At 37.3% G+C, this 20,691-nt stretch overlaps 1 protein-coding gene across 1 annotated transcript in view; it reads right to left on the reverse strand.

The window, feature by feature from the left end:
• Positions 1-20,691, reverse strand: part of DOCK2 (dedicator of cytokinesis 2) — a 231,734-nt gene that overhangs the window by 158,279 nt on the left and 52,764 nt on the right. The window contains exon 26 of the mRNA XM_014948222.1: positions 6,617-6,765. Coding sequence (XP_014803708.1) covers positions 6,617-6,765 — 149 coding nt within the window. The remainder of the gene's footprint in view (positions 1-6,616; positions 6,766-20,691) is intronic.

Below are 20,691 nucleotides of genomic sequence, written 5' to 3' on the forward strand. Positions count from 1 at the left end.
CAAAAAAAATGAACTATGTAGTAGCATCTTCACACACTTTCCTTGGGCACAGGGAAGTCACTTAATCATCAGCTTGCCTTTTTTAATTCAGGAGGGCCTTTATATTTTAACTTCACTTCCTTCCACATTTCAGGACGTGCTATACCATTGTTAGCAACATTTCAGAACTTTACATTATAGTTTTAACATTTAATCATGACTCCATTATTAAAGATGAGCTCTACTCTGAATTCACAAGTAGAACATACCGAACTTATCCTGGAAAAAATATAACATACACTTAGGCATGTGCAAGTTATTTTCTGCTAAGCCTTTGAATTTTCAGACAAAAGTTAGCAAATGAATTAAAATGGTTTCTTTATGAAACCAAGCCTACCTTTTGTCTTGGTAATATAGGAAACAATTAAGCATTCAATACTGATATTCTTAAAAAAAAAATAGCATTTTCACACACTGCCTGTACACAAGATTTCAGCTTTTATTTTAACTAAGAGCTTCTAGCTTCAGAAGACAACCTAATAACCCACTGTAACATGCACTTTCTTAGATTATATTCCACTTCACAAGGATGACGTGGTTTTGAGTGAAACCTGGAAAACCCACCATTTAGCTGCAGTCCATTTGGTTAAATGTAAGACACTTCAGAAGTGAAATTAACAACTTGTACCACATAAAACTGCTCCCTTGGAAAACATTAATTGTATTATTCCATGTAATGGAAAATGATCATCAAAAAAGTACGCTTGTTTTCCCTGTTGAAAAGGGTTTGCTAGGTGACCAGGGTATGTAGCAATCACAGCTCACAGCGGGTATGCAGGTCTGCAGTAGGAAGTTCTCTCACAAAACTCAAAAAATGCCTTCACATCCATTGATGGGATGGATGGCACACACTGGTACACACAAAGTAGTTAATAGAAAAACCAAACCAAACAAAATTTCCCTCTTTTAAAAAATATCCATGCAAGGTAATAGCAGTCAGTGTTTGATTTAGCTTTCATGTTCTATTTAAACTTCTACAGGGTTGGGACAAAAATTAGAGTAATTCCATTGTGTCAGAGTCAACCATGCACTTCAGAATACAACAGAGTGCTAATTTATTTGGACAGTGACAAACACGGACAAACTGAATGGCTCCTTCACAATTACAATATTACACAACCTGTGCTTGACATAAGCACTCTTCAGTCTTCATTTCAGCTTTCCCAGCTGTCTCCCCTCTCAACCTTTTTGCCCAACTCTAACCTACTCCCTGGTATGAGGCTGAGCAAGAAGCAGAGAAGGTCTTGACACTGTGCAAGCACTGTTCAGCCATAGCCAAAGTCTTCATTGGTGTGTTATCAACACTGCTTTGGTCACAAATCACAGCACCATATGGGCTGCCATAAAGAAGACAAACTCTATACCCACCATATCCAGTATGATCACTCTCTTACACATCCAGATCTATAACTTTGTGTTCCCCCTCTGACAGAAACACAAAAACAAGCACAAAAAGGCCAAAGATTTTTTTTTTTTAAATCACATAACTCATAATCACACATTGTTCTGACTGAAAATTGTCTGCAAAACAACTTAAGGTAACTGGCCCTAAAAGGCTATGCGGGTTCCCTGTCAAAATTCCTTTGAAATTTTCTTTTGCTAACGTCTTAAGATCTGCCATAAGTTAGCTAAATGCTTTACAATTTTCCTTACAGTTCTAAAATGCTTCCAGGCTTGTTTGCTAATATCATCAACAGCTTAGAATGCAGCTGCTGCCAATTACTGACTTTGTGCACAGAACCGGAAAAGATTATACATCTCACTTCCACTTGTGGTCTCAACCAAGATTTTAGATTCCAAGAGAGAGAATTCACCATTACATTTAATCATGTAAGCACAATAAATAAAAACTTGTTCTGATAGTGTAAATATTAAACTATAGAATATATGTCAGATTAGAGACAATGCACCTTATGAAGGGCTGTCAGTTTGCATGCATCAAAGTTGTTGTAAAGGGGGAAAAGGAAGTGTTCTTAATTAAAACTGAAACAAAAAGTCACGGATCTCACTGCGACCTTCATCAACGACTTGCAGTTCTGAGCTTTATCTGTATTTCACAGGTGCTGAAAGCACAGAGTGTTTCAAACTATGAAGCTAATTTTAGACATGATTCAGTCAAAATAATGTCATTTAATATCAAGAAGTTGTCTGCTATAGAGGCAATTTAAAATCAAACATAAGCATCTCACCCAGATGCCTAACAATGAGTGCCTAGTCATAAAAATAAAGTCCTTACCATAAAGCAGTGTTCTTAATGTACTTCCTACCTGCAGGACCCAGCAGCCAGACAGCAGCTGTTTGAACACAAGGACCTGATGATTCACATGTTCCTACTTGCCAAACAGTAGAGCAGAGCTGGTAATATCACAATAGCTTTTTCTTTGACAAAGAAAATACATTCTTCATAAATTCTGTAATGACTTCAAAGTCACCTCACAATATAAATTTTGCCCACGCAAAACATAGAAGAACTACTGCTGCTCCTTTTCTGTCCTTTGTGTATATTCTACTTCTGGTGATTTTCACAGAATAATTCCAATGAAAAAATAGCAAAGTTAAGTTTACAAAAAGTTTTAAATACTAATCCAAACCCAGATTTCTCTATTGAGATGGAAAAATGGAAGAAATATGGACAAGATGTTGGTGTTTCCAAAACAGCTTACAATTAATATTGTCAAGTGAGTCTGCTGCTAATGCTTCAAGTTTTCTCCTCCAGCAGGTCGAGTCATCCATTTTCTTAGAAAGATGCTAACAGATGCAGGAAATGAACTGTCCAACAGAACATTGTGTTAATCTTAAAGTTCAAGTGCAACCCCATAATTTGGTTAATTACCAAAACAATTCTCCTTATCCAGATTACACTTAATAAAGACATTGTGAAGGAAGCCACCTATGTACTACTATCAGAATAATCTGGTCATATAGTGAACCTTTTCCATTTGCCTGCACAAGTGCCAGGATACAAAGTATTTCCTAATGCAAGTCAAAACTGTATATCCTTGAAACAACATTTTTCACTTTAGCTGGAAAGCAAACATCTAAGTTGCACTCAAGAAAAATCTGCACTGTCTCTTAAAGACAAATTACTGTCTGATGCCTTAAATACTGCTGTATTGAAGGTGTTCCCTGCCTTTGGTCTTTTATTCTCCTTCAGGTAAGTCATCTCAAAAGCAGATTTTTAGTACCTAAGCAGGACCAGTGCTTAGTGTAGCTGAAAAAAAATGAAACCGTGACCCATGGATTCTCTGTCAAGGAAAGAAAAAACTACTAGTGATAATCAAGCATTTGTTGCTGTAGTTAAAAAAAAAACATTCTTACTTTTAATGACATACACCTTAATATATTCTAACATCCACATTGTCTCTGATGAGCAATTGCATTGCCAGAAGGCATGCCAGGCTATGCATTTTTCTTAACAGAAGCATCTAGCTCTTTTGTTAATGTTCCAACTATTCTACAATGTTTCTTATTAATATGATGCCTCCAGATTGGTCGTCATATGCTGATACCACTACTGGATTTAAACCTACTCCAAGGGACTTTCCTACTTATATTACAAATTAATCAGTTTTTATTGCAAACTGTAGATACCTGTGTCTGTACATAACAGCCACCCAAACATCTCAGAGAATTTCCAGTTTACAGCTTACCTTCCTTAAAATAAGCTATTGAAGAAACACCACTTGTTTTAAACAAATGTCAATGTGGTTGTTTTTTTTTTAAATGCATCTGTTTAAAATTCTCAGCAATTTTCCTGACACAATGGGTTACATGTTGCCTAAAAAGCCAGTTTGTCATAATGCAAAAAGGTTTGCCTGCCTACCTCCTTCAATAGGAGTAAAAGCACAGAATGCATTACATGCTTTTAAAAATCACCACTCTAGACAAATTACATCATTTTAATTGGATTGTTAAAAGAATGAAGTCCAAACCTGTGAAGAGTACAATCACCCATTAAACCTCTGGTCCCCAGCTGTGTTTAAACATACACATCATAACATTCAGTAAAAAAAAACAACCAACAAAAATTCCTATTATTAAAGATAACATTCTCCTCAATGATAAAATGCATTTGATTTTAAACACAGCTAAGAATTTGCTCCGTATCAAGGGAGGACATCTGAAGGAAAAAAAATTAAGAGCTTTTCAAAAGTTCTCAGCAGCATGACACTAACCAACTAGTTTTCAACAAAAATTTTCCCAAATGAAATCTGAAGTATTTGTCTAATTATTCTTTTTTAAGTCCTTGAGGCATATGTACATTAAGGTATTAGCAGAACTGCCCAAAACCAGCAGTTACACTCTCAAACATGGAATTTATTGAATCAAACACTTGCTTTTCTTCAGTCATCTTTGCACACCATTTAAACCTTTTTTCTATAGACATTTCTATAGGAGATCTATCAGTTCAGATATAGGTCCCTCAAGCTTTCTTTTTACCAATATTGAGGAATAAAAAAATGTAAAAAAATAAAAACTATCCACACTTTCAAATGTTTTTTTCCTCAAGACAGAAACTTAAAAGACTTACCAAATAAGAACAAAAGTATTTATTAGCAAGAACTCTACTTAACTGGCTTCGTGCCAACAGTCACACTTAAAATATGAATATGACACAGGTTGAAAGGGTTGTTTTTCTTCAAAAACAGTAATTTGAGGAATAAATAAAATGGTATGCCTTTAAAAAAACCCCTACATTTTCAGGTGTTTCTTCATGGAAAACAGCCCCTCATGTTTCTACATCATTCTGGATATATCAGTTCCTACTCTTAGCAACCGGCCAAATTAGAATCTACAAAATAGTCTTCAGACTTCATGGGGCTACATAAATGTATATCAAGCAACAAGAATTCAATTTCTTCATGCTGTTGTGCTTTTAGCAATGTTCTTGCTCAAGCAAACGTGAGCTACAAACCCATGTTTTCAGTAGGTTCTAACAAGTCTTTAACAGATCAGCTACTGTTACTGCAACAGTTAAGTTTGAAAATAAATAAACTAAATTTATGTGGTACACATGCATAAAGTATTAATCCATCTTGCTTTACAACTGTTTTTCACCTTTTAAAGTACACAGTAATGAAACTGGTTTACTCTACATTATAGCCCTATAAACTTGTAACTTTACTCTTCGCCTTGTTATGCTTTCACCGTTTCCCTTACAAATTCTATTTGAAATTCAAATGTTCCAATACATCTTAAATATTACCTGATATCGATCCCTCCTAAAGTGCTTATGTCTAAAACAATGAGGAAAATAGCTCAGAACAGACATGAGGATTGCCCTGTGCAAACAGACAAGCCTCTTCAGTTTCAAACTCAAAGATTTTTATGAAACCAACCAACACACTGTAATGATTTCATTAGTAGAAAATGATCTAAGGACCCATAGAAAAAAAAACAACTAAAATGACAACTGGCCTTTATCCAAAGCCTACAAATTTTGAACACGTGTATCAGAAAACTATAGCTTAGGAGAAATCAGGACGTATTCATAGGAGAAATTACAGCTTTCCTTATGTAATTAATTATGAGGTTTTCTCAGAATAAATTCTTCAAATTATCATGAAACTTCATCGAATAACCTAACAGTCATTAATAAGCGAGGCACTCAAATCAATTCAGTATCCTCTCAAATGAGAAAAGCAACCACCCAGATGACAATTTCTAAAGTGCTCCAAAACTTTAGGAGCCCAAGAAAGAAACTACAGACTAGTGAAGAGTAATCTGTTTTACACAGACCTTGCTGAAAGCAAAAATCATAACCTGAGCATTTCTGTGGCCTTCTCTGGACCCACTCCAACAGGTCCATGTCTTTCTTGTGCTGAGGACCCAGAGCTGGACACAGTAGTCCAGGTGAGGTCTCACCAGAGCGGAGCAGAGGGGCAGAATCACCCTGCTGGCCATGCTACTTCTGATGCAGCCCAGGATATGGTTGGCTTTCTGGGCTGCCAGTGCACATTGTCAGCTCATGTCCTGCTTTTCATCCATCAGTAACCCCAAGCCCTTCTCAGCAGGGCTGCTCACAATCCCTTTATCCCCAGGTCTGTACTGATACTGGGCATGGCCCGACCCAGGCGCAGGACACCGCACTTGGCCTTGCTGAACCTCATGAGGTTCACACAGCCCCACTTTTTGAGCTTGTTCACATCCCTCAATGGTATCCCGTCCCTCAGGTGTGTCAACCACACCACGCAGCTTGGTGTCATAATATTCTAATTCATTTCAGTATTGATGTTCCATTGAACTTTACCAGTCAAAACTAAAAGTGCCTAAACATTTGCTAGGAAAAAACACAGCAGCTTCACTGCTTTTAATAATACTGTGGTGCTTTACAGCAGCTGACTATTTAAAGAATATAAAATTGAGAAATTAAAAGAGATAGCATGGATTCCCCCACTTCACCTTTAATACCTCAACTGCCCTTTAACTTAAGCTTATGAAAAATAGGAGAAAAGTTCAATTTGCCACTGACTTGTATTAAAAATTTAAATGAGATTCATCAGCATCAATAATTTACTACCTAATCAGCTCAGGCTTACTGCATACTTGGGCCATCTACATCATCCTCAATACTTACAGGGTCTTGACAGCTCAGAACCTCCAGGATGCTATTGAGTAATTCAACACAGTACTTCTTCTCTTGGACCTGGAGCTGCTGATCATCCTTCTGTTCCAGTAATTCCTTCAGCTCTTTCGTAATCACAGGAAGCAGAATGTCCCTGCATTCTGAAAGAAAGTAAATTATCTTAAAAACAAATCTAAATCAAATACTATTTGCAAATAAAGCCTCCTCCAAGGAGTGAAACTCAATATGCTTTAACAGCTACAGTCCTTTCCAAGGTGGAATTGTTGAATTTCCAATCACACCTCAGGGATGCTCTTACACTTGTATGGTATTTTTCTAAGTCAACAGTATTTCTCATGTATGAAAAACACAAATTCCTAATACAAATAATTTGTTTTAGTTAAATTCTGAAGGCTGTTTAGCTTGTCCCAAACACTTAAGGACAAATTATTCACTTTGCATACATAGCACCTAGAAATAAGCTGTGTCTAATTAGTGATAGGATTTTAATGTAAGAAAAATACTAATTAAATTATTCTTTCTGAAAATAAGATACAAACAACAACAGAATTGTTCTACATGCATCATTTTGAAACATACTTTCTAAGAACACAGAAAAGAATGCAGACAAGGAAAAGACTAATGAAAGGCCTACCAAGCCAACGAGAGTGTGAGCTTTGAATACATTCATCCTTATTTATATCTAAGGAAGCTGACACAAATAGCAAGTTACATTTCAATCTCATGTGTACATTGACTTTTGAAGAGAGAGGTGCTTATAGTAAATGGTGGGATGACAAGATGCACAAATCTGAAATAACTTCAATGAAGACACTGTCTGGGAATAAAAGATACAGAAGATTATTTTTTTTTTTTTAAATTCAATTGATACATGCCATCGAGTGATTTAAGTAGCAACCTACTTGTACAGTGGTATGTAATTAAAGAGTACAGTGCAACAGTGGGATAACACTGAACAGATCCTTCAAATATTTGTTATATTTATGAAAATAACCTGGGATGAAAAAAAGCTAAATGTAGCTTCAAAGGTTCCACCTCAGAATAAAATTTGTATAGAACTGCAGAAGCGTTCTAGTCACAGACAGTGAACTCAAGTTCTTACTCATTTCCACTCAACTGATTTCCTACTGCTTAAAATTCTTGTCTGTCTTAACGCTTTGGAAAAATATTTGTATCGCCAACTGGATACTATTTTCTCTCAGTATCACATATCACAGTTTCTGAAAAAAATAATAGAACAAAACTAGAAAGCTTTTTAACACAAATGAATATGTGGCTTGTTATTTTTTCTTTTAAGAATCAATAGAACACCTTTACCTGGACTTACAGCATACTCACTGATAAACTAGTAGGGTGAGAGATGTGGTGAAACTGCGTCCAATGGGATTTAAAACAAGCCTGGGGTTCAGAATCCCCCAAATAAGGGTGCTAAGTACAGGAAGACAGGAGGGTAAAAAATGAAAGAGAGGAAAAGAATGGGAGGTAGATTATAAATTTCTGAATTTCGGAGATGAAGCCACAGAAGCTATCCTTGCAGATCATTCTTATTTCAAGTAACAGCTCCAAGCCATATAAAGCCAGGAGCTTTTAATCACATCTAAGGGGCAGCATAATTTCTTGCCTTAGAAAGTATCTCTACTCCTGATTATGCCACAACATGAATAAAAAGCTATGTATCTGACTTTCTATAACCCTTGTTCCAAGCTACAAGAGAAATCTTTCTCAGTGACTAAATTACAAACTCACTAGTAAAACAGCAGTTAAAGAACAAGTATCAACACAAGACCCGTTCAAAGAGAAGCATAAAAAGGAATTTCACACAGCTTACAGTTCATTTCTGTGACAGGTTCTGCACACAGACCAGCTTCCTGCACTTAATGCGGGGCACAGCCTACCCCTCTGATTCAGAAACCAAACAGTTGCACTTACAAAGCACTCAGCAGAGTGCACCAGCAGGTAACACTAACACTCCTAAGGCACTTCAGTGTGGATTTGTGTCCATGGAGACAGGGAAAAACTCCCCTCCAAGAGGCATCAATACTGATAGATTCCGAGCCACCAGCCGTACACATCAAACATTATACAGTTTTCTGAAGCTGAGATGTAACTTGATAATCAGCAAATTCTGTCTTTATTTGCTCATATGAACCACTTTTAATAACTAATTATAAATGCAACAAATGCAGCGTCATTAGCTTCTTGACCAAAAACTAAACCAAAGAAACATCATTAGCAATGTTAAAAGTAATATGCAATACCTTTAGAACTTGCTGAAATGTGATAGTAACCTTCTTTCTTTTATAAGGAAAGGTTTTATATATTCAGTCAAAAAATAAGTAAGAATTGTAAATTAGATTATTACCTACTTGAAAACACCAGAAAATAAACTTTAATTCTGTTTTCATTGCAATCTATGGAAACTGTCCTTCAACAGTCATTATTCAGGTTATTATTCAGATGGGAAATAGTTTATAGTATGACCAGTTCAGGATTCGTTTGTCATGGTTCTGACAAGGTTAGTATTCAGAGGGGAAATAGTTTATAGTATGATCAGTTCAGGATTCGTTTGTCATGGTTCTGACCACTCCAAAAATATTGAAGATACTTTTTCCTTTGAACATCACACCTATTGCTAACCAAGTTCCAGTTCATGAGGGTTATGAAAAAGAGTGAAAGCGTATGAGTGAAAAAACCTGCTAAACCTACCAGTATAAACCCCACCTCCCTAAAATAGCAATGACTATTTCGTTCCCACTGCAGAGTTGGGCTGTAAGAGTTATTTCTTAAACTTTTAACTTCTCCACGCAGTCCATATGCTGCAGAGAGGAAAGCTGTATGTCACTTTGGTGAGATATGTTGAAGGAACTTGCTTAGAAGTTGCAAAAGAGAAACTAAAATGGAACTGCAGTGGATTTCCAGTCTGTTACTGAAAGATGGCATGCATTTAACAGATTTTAAAGCGAATCAGACACACAAAAAAAAAATGGACTCAACTGAAACAAGCAGTTCAGACTGGACATAAGGAAATACTTCTTCCTTGTGAAGACAGTCAAGCAGCGGAACAAAGAGGTTGCCCTGTCTCTGTCCTTGGAGAAGTTCAAGATCCAACTGGGGCAGGCTCAGAGCAGCCTGGTCTGACCTCACAGCTGAGCCCATTTTGAGTGGGAGGCTGCCCAAGACACATTCTCACCTTCCTTCCAACTTGAACTATTCTATGATCCTTTATTGCAAAAACTGCTCATTAATGGTAGCATAGCTTGGTGCACTGCAGATGACCAGTCTGTTTCCTCAGAAACAGAAGACAGCAGCTGACTACAATAACAAGTAAATGCCAGCACACAGCAATAAATTCACAGGAGACTGCTAGATGTTGACTATTTGGAAAATGAATGGAGACTGTCAGAAAGTTAGGAACAAAGATACATCTCTATATATACACCTATATATGTAAATCATGACATTTTTAGGGCTTGCAATTTTTTTCACCCATAGACTATAACATAAGGTTTCCTGTACCAGAAGAGATGACATCAAAATCATGACTCTAAAGACAGATGGAAGAAACCTATTTCTTGGCAATTCGGACCGTATGAATTGCACAGCATCTATATAGAGGCAAAAAAAATTGCTTCACATCTATTTAACCTGTATGAAAGTACGCATGCAGCAAGCACTGAGACATCAAAAATTCAATTTCTCTTTCCTGATACCCACTCCAACTCAACTCTGTCTTCGTCTCAGATTCTCTACTCACACGCAAGATATGCTGAAGGAATGATTCATCACAAGCTAGACCCCCACCTTTCCTCTAGCATTGTGGATCCAATACATCAACCCAAAAGACAAGCAACAAAGCTTATCTGCCTACTATACCACTGTACATACTTGTCCGCAGTTATATCTAAGTCCACACACACACTGCTTTGTGCCATATGTTCTCTGCTCAAAACCTGCTGTGTACACACTGCACTTTTTATGAGGATGCAGAACTATTACTCTAACATTCTGCAACGGACACAGTAACAGCTGTAATTAATACAACATGAAGACGGACATATTTAGACAAACACATCCAACTCTTAACTAATCTGCAATCACATGTCATAGGAATACAGATTCCAAATTAACAATATGCAAGAAATTTAGCTGGCAACTGTTTGCTCATAACTACCATTCTTCAAAATAATGCTTTTAAGACATTTCCACTTCAAAACAATCCGTAGGGAGTGCTATGCTAACAGGCCTGTTCCTAACAACAAAGTTCAAAGTCATATCAAATCACTTGACATCTCAGCTACTTCTCACCACTTAGAAAGAGGACGGAACGTTATATGCACATACCGGCTTCACATCTGCCAGGATAAACACACTGATTGTCCCCACTCCTCCAAAATAATATCCAGCTCCATTTTTAAGCCATAAGATCTCCTTTGAAACATCTGACAGCTAGCAAATACAAAAATTCTCTTTGAGTAGCTTTTAAAGTTACAGGAAGCAACTGGATAATAAATCATAATAAAAATCTGTACTTAAGGAGCTTTATTTCAAAAGTAAATTAAGAGACTAGGCTGAACAAAATTATTGCTCAAGGGGAAATCTGTATTTTAGCTAAAATACATTTTACATTTGTACTGAAGTAGAAAAAAGCTAGAACTTCAAAGTAGGTGTTATATGTATATTAATAACTACATTACATCTGACTTCACATGCCAGTCATACCCATTTGACCAATAATGAGTTACAAGTTGTGCTGGACACCTTATAAAGGAGTGGAAGCGAAATTCATTGAATGTAAAACTCCTCCACAGCAGGGTTTCAGACGCCATCTAAAACTTTCCTACCAGAATGCAGAATTCCCACTGTCGCCTATAACTCATTTAAAACACACACACACATGTATTTTGGCAAAAGAAACAAGTATCTGACATAATTCTTTTTCTGCATAAAGCCATTGCATAATTCTTAAAAATTAAGAAAGCAGAGCTTCTTGCATAGACAAAGTTCTCTTATTTTACCGAGAGGACAGCTGAGGCAGAAGGTACAATTGACTTCCTCCAGTTTTAAGAGCTAATTACTCTGCAAGCTTCATTACTCCCAGTTGTAATTTACATTATAAATTAAAATTTGTTCCATATTTGATACATACAGAATCTATTAAAAGGACTTAACATATGCAGCTGATTAATTATTTACAGTGCATTTTCAGATGTGAACAATGTTGAAGTGTCAAGCTACATGGAAATTCAAAGGTCCTTTAACTAGCTTTAGCTATATTATTTCTTCTTTAAAAAAAACAACAAACACCTGCAATTGTAATTAATGGAATAATTGTTCAATATATTTTTATAAGCAAATTGTATTTTTGCATTAATTAGTTTGGTTTAGATTGAGGCTATATGCCTGTATTTTATGACTGGCTGCTAGGTAGCTTGTTAGTTAAGGCAATACAGGAGAACTACTTTTTTTTGCGTTTGTTAAACTCAGATAATGTTCTTTTAGGACATTATTAATAAATAAAATACAATATTCTTATAAAAGGAAAATTAATTGGCTTTTATAAGATCCCTACCAGCTAAAGTCATCCCATATGAGGATGCAATTCCAAGATCCTCTGATGAACATATACAATCAGTATGTAAGTAACTAAAAGGACTAGAATCCAGAGCAAACAAGCCCTGGTCTCAGCCTGAGCCTGCAGGTGGGCTAGTATTAACATAAAACTGCACTCATGTCTTCTCATCTTTAAAAATCCTGTTAAAATAATTTTACTAGAATATTACACAAAATATGAAATCTCTCTATTATCCAGGGACAAAGTTTTTTCAATGGCTATATAAATTCAAGGTTATACTATTAAGGTATCACTGCACAATTAAAGTTAGCAAAATAAGCAAAGAGCTCATTAGAGTGGCAACAACTCATTGGCCAGAGAAAAGGAGAAAAAAATTAAGAAAATGATGCAAGACAGTAATTGAGAAAAGAAACAGCCAAAGTAAAATTTTCTCTTGTGGCATTTGATGATGTGGACTCATTACCGAGTGCACCCTCACTAACTTTGCAGACAACGCCAAGTTGGGTGGGACTGTTGGTCTGCTGGAGGGTAGAGAGGCTTTGCAGAGGGATCTGGACAGGCTGGGTCAACGGGCCGAGGCCAATGGGATGAGGTTCAACAAGGCCAAGTGCCAGATCCTGCACCTGGGTCACAACAACCCCCTGCAGCACTACAGGCTTGGGGAAGAGTGGCTGGAGAGCTGCCTGGCAGAAAAAGGCCTGGGGGTGGTACTTGACAGACGCAGAACATGAGCCAACAGTGTGCCCAGGTGGCCAAAAAGGCCAAAAGCATCCTGACATGTATCAGAAAATAGAGGAGCCAGAAAGATAGAAGTGATTGTCCCCCGTACTCGGCACTGGGGAGGCCCCACCTCGAGAATCGTGTTCAGTTTTCAGCCCTTCAACTACAAGAAAGACATTGAGGGGCTGGAGCGTGTCCAAAGAAGGGCAGTGAGGCTGGGGAGGGGTCTGGAGCACAAGTCCTATGAGGAGAGGCTGAGAGAGTTAGGTTGTTCAGCCTGGAGAAAAGGAGGCTGAGGGGAGACCTTATGCCACTCTACAACTACCTGAAAGAAGGGTGTAGAGAGGTGGGTGTTGCTATATTTTCTCAAGTAACAAGTGACAGGACAAGAAGAAACTGCCTCAAGGGCTACCAAGCACTGGAACAGGCTGCCCAAGGAAGTGGTTGAGTCACCATTCCTAGAGGTATTTAAAAAACTTGTAGATGCAACACTTAAGGACATGGTTTAGTGGTGGACTTTGGCAGCGTTAGGTTTATGGTTGGACTCCATTTTAAGAATCTTTTCCAACCTAAATGATTCTACATCTTAAGAATCTTTTCCAACCTAAATGATTCTATGATTAAGCAATCCACAGACAAAGATCTCCCCTCTTGCCTCAAGAAAGCTCAAGACAGATGGAGGAGAGACATGGGGGCGGGGGCAGATGCCTATTTAAGTACCAACTGCTTTTCTGCTTGATAAATGATGTGATAACATTGGCAAAGACAGATATACTCCTTCTTAATGTTCAAACCAATGAAAAAACAACTGTTCTGACTGGATCTTTTCTAGAAGCGAGAATAAAACATGTGCTGCCCTACAGCACATGCTTTTGTATTTGAACACATAAAACATCAAGATACAGTTTGAGTACCTTGCATTTCTTTTACCAAGGTCTGTCAAAAGACGCATAGTTTTACGTATCTATCAAACCCAAAATCCAATGCAGTTCTCAGAGAGAGGTTTCCTGATAACACCTTCCTGAATAAGGATAGGTAGATTCAGTCTCATAAAAGATTAAGGAGTTACACGTGTTCAGTTTTGGGTTGGGTTTTTTTAACCCCTCCATTCACCTTATTCTGCTTCAGAAGACATCTATAATGATTTCTTCTCCACTAGGTAAGTGAAATGCAAACTCTAAGTCACTAATGCAATAACGTCATTAAAAAAAGACATTTGGGTCTCCTTCAGCAAAAATCACAGACGGGCTTCATTCCTGACTGCCTCATATGTGCAGCCAAAATGGTAATAAAGATTTAACACCACTTTTGTCTCCCTTAGGAAACACTACTCTTGATTCCCTGGCATGCCTGTAGTCATATCCATCTGTTAGAATGGCTTCATGCCCGCTTAAAAACCGGCATGCCAATTTAATAAGGACATAGGTGTCACCTGAATACAGATTTAGAGCAAAGTCTTAAAAATAAAATCAGTGAACAATATTCTTTCAACGAGGAGAGACTTCCTTGAGCAGTCAGTGCTCGATTAAAGTGCCATGCTTCTTCACAAAGGACATCTGTTCACAACTGCAGGCATCTTTCTATTAGAAGTCTTTCCTCTCCCTTGTTTGCCATTTAACTCTTCGCTAGGAGCCATGTATTCACAATTGTATGTTTTATTCATTGCTATATCTAAATTCAAATTTCACAGTTTAGATAAAAGCCAGGGAAAGGGGAGGTACCATAAGTCACCTAGAGACTCTGACAGCACTGTAACGTGCATATTCTTTCTGTCTCTTGGAATCCAGTACTAACATGGGAAGGAGAAACACAGTGGTTGATCCTGTGAAGCCAGCACACGACACTGTTGCTGGTCATTCAAAGCAAGTGTCAGCCAGCAAGGTGAGACACAAAACGGGTACAGCTTTCACAGTCACAGCACACGACTGTGACCAAGCATAGTGCTGCAGAACACATCCAACCCCCTACTTGAAGGCATGTCTTCAACTTTCTCCACTCCTCATGGGAGCTGAGTAATGCCATGTATTCGAAGGCAGCCAGAGCAACATCTAACACTATCGTTGCTGTAGCCAAAACACTTTTAGCGTTCAGTGCTTTTCCAGCTTGCAGTCATAGTCTGCCAGCCTGCCACGAATGCGTCAGCATTTCCTCTCTGGCAGACTTGAAAATTTGCCTTGTGTTTGGACTAAGGAACGCTGATTATGGAAATCCAACTTGCATGTTTCCACATATCATTTAATTGACACACAATTTTGCTCAAGTAACAGCTTTGTATCAACTTCTGTGGCGCGTCTTTGTACTCTCTTTTTTCTACTTGGACCAACTAACAGTCACAGCACACGACTGCGACCAAGCATAGTGCTGCAGAACACATCCAACCCCCTACTTGAAGGCATGTCTTCAACTTTCTCCACTCCTCATGGGAGCTGAGTAATGCCATGTATTCGAAGGCAGCCAGAGCAACATCTAACACTATCGTTGCTGTAGCCAAAACACTTTTAGCGTTCAGTGCTTTTCCAGCTTGCAGTCATAGTCTGCCAGCCTGCCACGAATGCGTCAGCATTTCCTCTCTGGCAGACTTGAAAATTTGCCTTGTGTTTGGACTAAGGAACGCTGATTATGGAAATCCAACTTGCATGTTTCCACATATCATTTAATTGACACACAATTTTGCTCAAGTAACAGCTTTGTATCAACTTCTGTGGCGCGTCTTTGTACTCTCTTTTTTCTACTTGGACTAGCTGTAAACAAAGGTTTTACACACACACTTAGTTCATTGTTAAAAACTAGTCCACCTAATTGGATTTCAATTTCCCTCAATATCTCAAGATTTTTTTAAAAAATATAACTAAAACACCTGCCTTAATGCGCCAAGTCTAACAAAATGTTACCAGTAGCAATACCGAGTGTGTCACCTACTCCTCCAGAAATAAAATAATGGCTTTAATCTACATGTGTCATCACAAACATACATTGATAAATACCTACAGATACGCATATACTATCCTTATCCATACAAAAATATTGCAGGAATAGAGCTGGCAAAAAACAAATACAGGATGTGAAGTGATGCTCTAAAGGTAACATACCCCTAAAAACACTACTGCATATTACAAAAGGAGGAAGGGGGGAAAAAAAAAAAAAAACCCGAGTGTGTCACCTACTCCTCCAGAAATAAAATAATGGCTTTAATTTACATGTGTCATCACAAACATACACTGATAAATACCTACAGATACGCATATGCTATCCTTATCCATACAAAAATATTGCAGGAATATTTTCTCCCAGTAAGTAAAAATGGGACAGTCAAATGCATTAACAATATCTTACACTCAAACATTCTTAAATGTTGAAAAGTTGTGTTGAAAATAGTACAGGAAAAAAAAATAAATCACAGATAATCAGAATTGTGTTTCTTAAATGAATCTTTTCAAATCTAAGTACAAACTTGAAGAATTGAATCCACAGGAAAAACTTTTATGTTTCAATAGAGAACCATTTGAAAGGAGTTTATGAAGGGTATTTTCTCCCAGTAAGTAAAAATGGGACAGTCAAATGCATTAACAATATCTTACACTCAAACATTCTTAAATGTTGAAAAGTTGTGTTGAAAATAGTACAGGAAAAAAAAATAAATCACAGAAAATGAAAAATAAAACTCTGGCTTAAGAACTTGTATCAGTAGGAACACAACCTAAGATTACAAGAACAGTTAAAATCAATATCTATAACTCAATTTCAGCAACAATAATTGAAGTGAAAGACCCTCAATCAGAAATTAGTGTCCTTTCTACTTCTTTAAAACTTTTTGCTTAATGGTCCTGAAGGTAAAAACAATATGCTTTTTTCTAAATCTGTAATTGGGTTACATAAAAGAGAGCCCAGACTTGATGCTGATCGTATGCCACAATTTTAACACTAAATTTTTTCTAAGTTGACCCTGACTTGCACAAATGAAATCACAACATGGACTTACAGCTGGATCTTCAAAAGAAAAAAAAATAAAAATCAAACATTGCATTATTTGTGAAACATAGGTCTTATACAACAGAAACTGGCATTTACTGACAGATCATGGCCCATGTAACAAATTCAAACCTTTAGAAAGAAGAATTCCAAAGAACATGAAGGTACAACTCATTCTCAGTGTTTTTTTCAAGACAGAGACGTTCATTAAAGAGTCTGGTAGGACAATCTTAGATTGCTGTGGCTCTACTGTACAAACACATAACATCACCAAATCCATTTGCATTTACTTCATACCGTATTACACATGCTATATTAAGTTCATCTATTTCATTTTAATTTACTGGTTATGTTTAAATTTGATATTACAGTATTTAAGATAATAATGTAATTGAAAAGATGCCTTAGTTTAACCTGTACATAATTACTAACATGCATACAACATTCATAGCACAGGACGGACCTATTGACAGTTTTCCTCAGCTCCACCCCAAAAATTTAGAACACATTTATATGTGCATTACTTAATATGGAATAAGTCTCAGATCTGACTTAAATCTTTGCTCCTCTAGAGCACCAACACATGAACTACCAATACTTTCCAAGCAGTCAAATGAAAGTATCATCAGAATATTTCACAGATATAACTCAGTAATGTACACACAAATGTTAGGAAACCAGTCTAATTATGGGTGTGCACAAGCACCGATCCTGTTCAAGCAATAGCCCAACAGAGAGAGCTCTGCAGTTAGGAAAAAAAAATTACTATAGTCTCAGCATTTCTTCTGGCATCTGGCAAATTAACCCCTACTGCTAACATATGTCTCTTGCTGCTGTTCTTCCAAAATCAGCAAGTGGTTTGCATATGCTGAACATGCAGTAGTGAGCAGAGGACCTGGATTTCAAGCCAAGAGACTGAAACTCTATTCCCACCCCTGCCAGTGACCATCTGTGTGACCTACTTAGAGTTTCTATTCTTTGGAGTAGATCTCAGAGAGTTCTGCTACGGCACAAACTCCTAACCAGAAGTGGATCCCTAGAGAATACAAAGTCAAAAGCAGCAGTGTGCATACATACACATTTTATCATAAGTTCAAGCATTTTAAATTAATTTAACAACAATAAAAATATCCATATACAAGTTTTGGCATTAGGTCAGTGAATATTCCATGGTCAGCTTAGAATAACAATCTACCTCCAAATACTATAAACACTGAAACACTACAAGAAAAATCGTGTGTAATTTTTAAACAACGATGTCTTCATTTGGTGATCCCTCAAAAATGGACAGATGGTCAGGAAATTTTGGCAATAGGTTTCCGCAAAAATCCAGTCAGGCATCAAAAGTAGTTTTACATAGAAATGAACCAATTCTAACAAAAAACTTTTCTTTGGCACATCCAAAAATCCAGTCAGGCATCAAACTAGTTTTACATAGAAATGAAGCAATTCTAACAAAAAACTTTTCTTTGGCACATCCAATAGAGAATTTCACAAGAGGGGGAGAATAATCCATCACATCTCACTATATAAAGGGAAAGATAAATGACAGGAGACTGTTTCTTACATCATAAATGAGACTTTGAAATCCCATGAGGGGTACTTATACAGGAAAAGACAACCATTTATTTTCCTCTGATAATTTAAAACAATGAATTAGGAAGTAATCTAAAAGGAAAGTGTCAAAAATTAAGTTTAAGATTTCTTGTCCTCTGAATAAGAAGGACCTAATATTATTTGAAGTCAAGACTGGACAAATGTCTATGGATGAGCTCACACATCCTTTTAGAATGTTCCTAAACTTTATGGGGAAAGTGCACAAGCAGTTGAAAGCATCAGTCTTCATTCAGCCACACCAATACCTGAACTGCCATAACCCCTAAGCTATATTATAGTTACAGAGTGGAAACAAGAAATCAATGCCTCAAAAAAATCAGTCAATTTAATTTAAAGGCTTGTAAAAGTGCTGTAGCACTGTGGTGCTTTTTAAGATCAGTTACAGCAGCAGTCAACAGAAACCTGCATCTTTATCTGACGAAAGCATTCTATTCCATGACAGTCTACAGTGAAAACTTCTGAATGCCTGTGTATACACACCGATAAATTCAACTTAAGCTCAAGGCTTACAACTTCAGGTTCACGTGTAACATTTATTAAAAACAAATTTCACTGGCTTTCTTTTTTTTCTTATTTTTTGAAAACACATTTTCATGTTTTCACAAGTCTGCTTCCTCAGAAAATGCTGTGAACATGTGAATATGGAAAAGAAATACCAATGTATGAAACCCAATTAAATTATAAAGATAATTCCATTGGGAATGGAAGTAAATGAATTGAACTGGAACTGTAATGAACTACATGGAAAGAGACTAAATACTGAAGCCTGAAGGAAAAATGGTAATTTGAAACACATGCAAATTAATAGACTTCATTGTAATTAGCAATGTAGTTAAACATAATCCATATTCATGGCAGAAAAAAATACTACCTGTTCTAGATAAATATGAACTTTAGTTAATGATACTGTTGGCAATCTTACCTTAATTATCATGCTGCAGTGTATTTTGTGATACATTACATACGCTTTCATTCTTGTAAATTACCTTCCACCTCATTGCTTGGAGTAATGAATCAGGCATTGTTTACACCCTACAAAGAGAGTGGTTCTCTACCCAATTAATTTCAGAATCAACTGTATTTAATGGAGACCAAAAAGCACCTTTGGAATTTTCTATTTTAAACCATAGCAATGTACAAGAAAAATTACTTGTTTGCTATTACTGTGCACAGTATTACAATAGCACAGTGCAGAAACATTTCACACTACTACATCAGAGACACTTAGCTGTGTATTGGTCTTTTCACACTCTTTGGTGCCTATGCTTAAATATGTTGTGAACTCTCCATTATGCTAATAACAACTTGAAGGTTAAATCCAAGGAATATGAAAACAAAACATAAATGCAAGTAATCACAAAATATCAATTAGATAGAGAACACCCTGCGATTACCCTAAGGTTGATTTTCTGCCATTAGTAACGTAGAGGCACACTGGGTGAAAGAAAAGTTATAAAGAGGATGCCAAACTACCATTAAACCATGTTCCTCAGTACCACATCTAGAGGTCTGTTAAATAACTCCAGGGATGGTGACTCAACCACTTCCCTGGTCAGCCTGATCCGACGATTGACAACCCTTTCAGCAAATAAACTTTTCCTAATATTCAATCTAAGCCTCCCCTGGCACAACTTGAGGCATTTCCTCTTGTCCTATCACTTGTTACTTAAGAAAAGAGAGTGACACCCACCTCTCTACACCCTCCTTTTCAGGTAGTTGTAGAGAGTGAGAAGGTGTCCCCCCAGCCTCCTTCTCTCTGGCCTGAACAACCCAACTCCTTCAGCCACTCCTCGTAAGATTTGTGCTCCAGACCCCTGAGCAGATCCATTACCCTTCTCTGGACATGCTCCAGCACCTCAATGTCCCTCCAGTAGTGAGTGGCCCAAAACTGGACACAGTACTTGAGGTGGGTCCTCACCAGTGCCAAGTACAGGGGGATGATCACTGCCCCAGTCCTGCTGGTCACCCTATTCCTGATACAGTTCAGGATACTGTTGGCCTTCCTGGCCATCTGGGCCAAGCTGTTAATTTCTATGTATTATCAAATGCATATACTTTAAGTGGTGCAAGTTTGGATCCCAATGACCTATTGTGATATACAGGATCCAGAACAAAACAGCGTGGCTGACAAATCACTTTGGTATTCTATCCTGCCTTTACAGTTTCAGCTGCTTGGTTTTGCTGACAA

Source organism: Calidris pugnax, unplaced genomic scaffold (assembly GCF_001431845.1).
Source record: "Calidris pugnax isolate Ruff unplaced genomic scaffold, ASM143184v1 scaffold27, whole genome shotgun sequence".
Taxonomy (NCBI): Eukaryota; Metazoa; Chordata; class Aves; order Charadriiformes; family Scolopacidae; genus Calidris; species Calidris pugnax.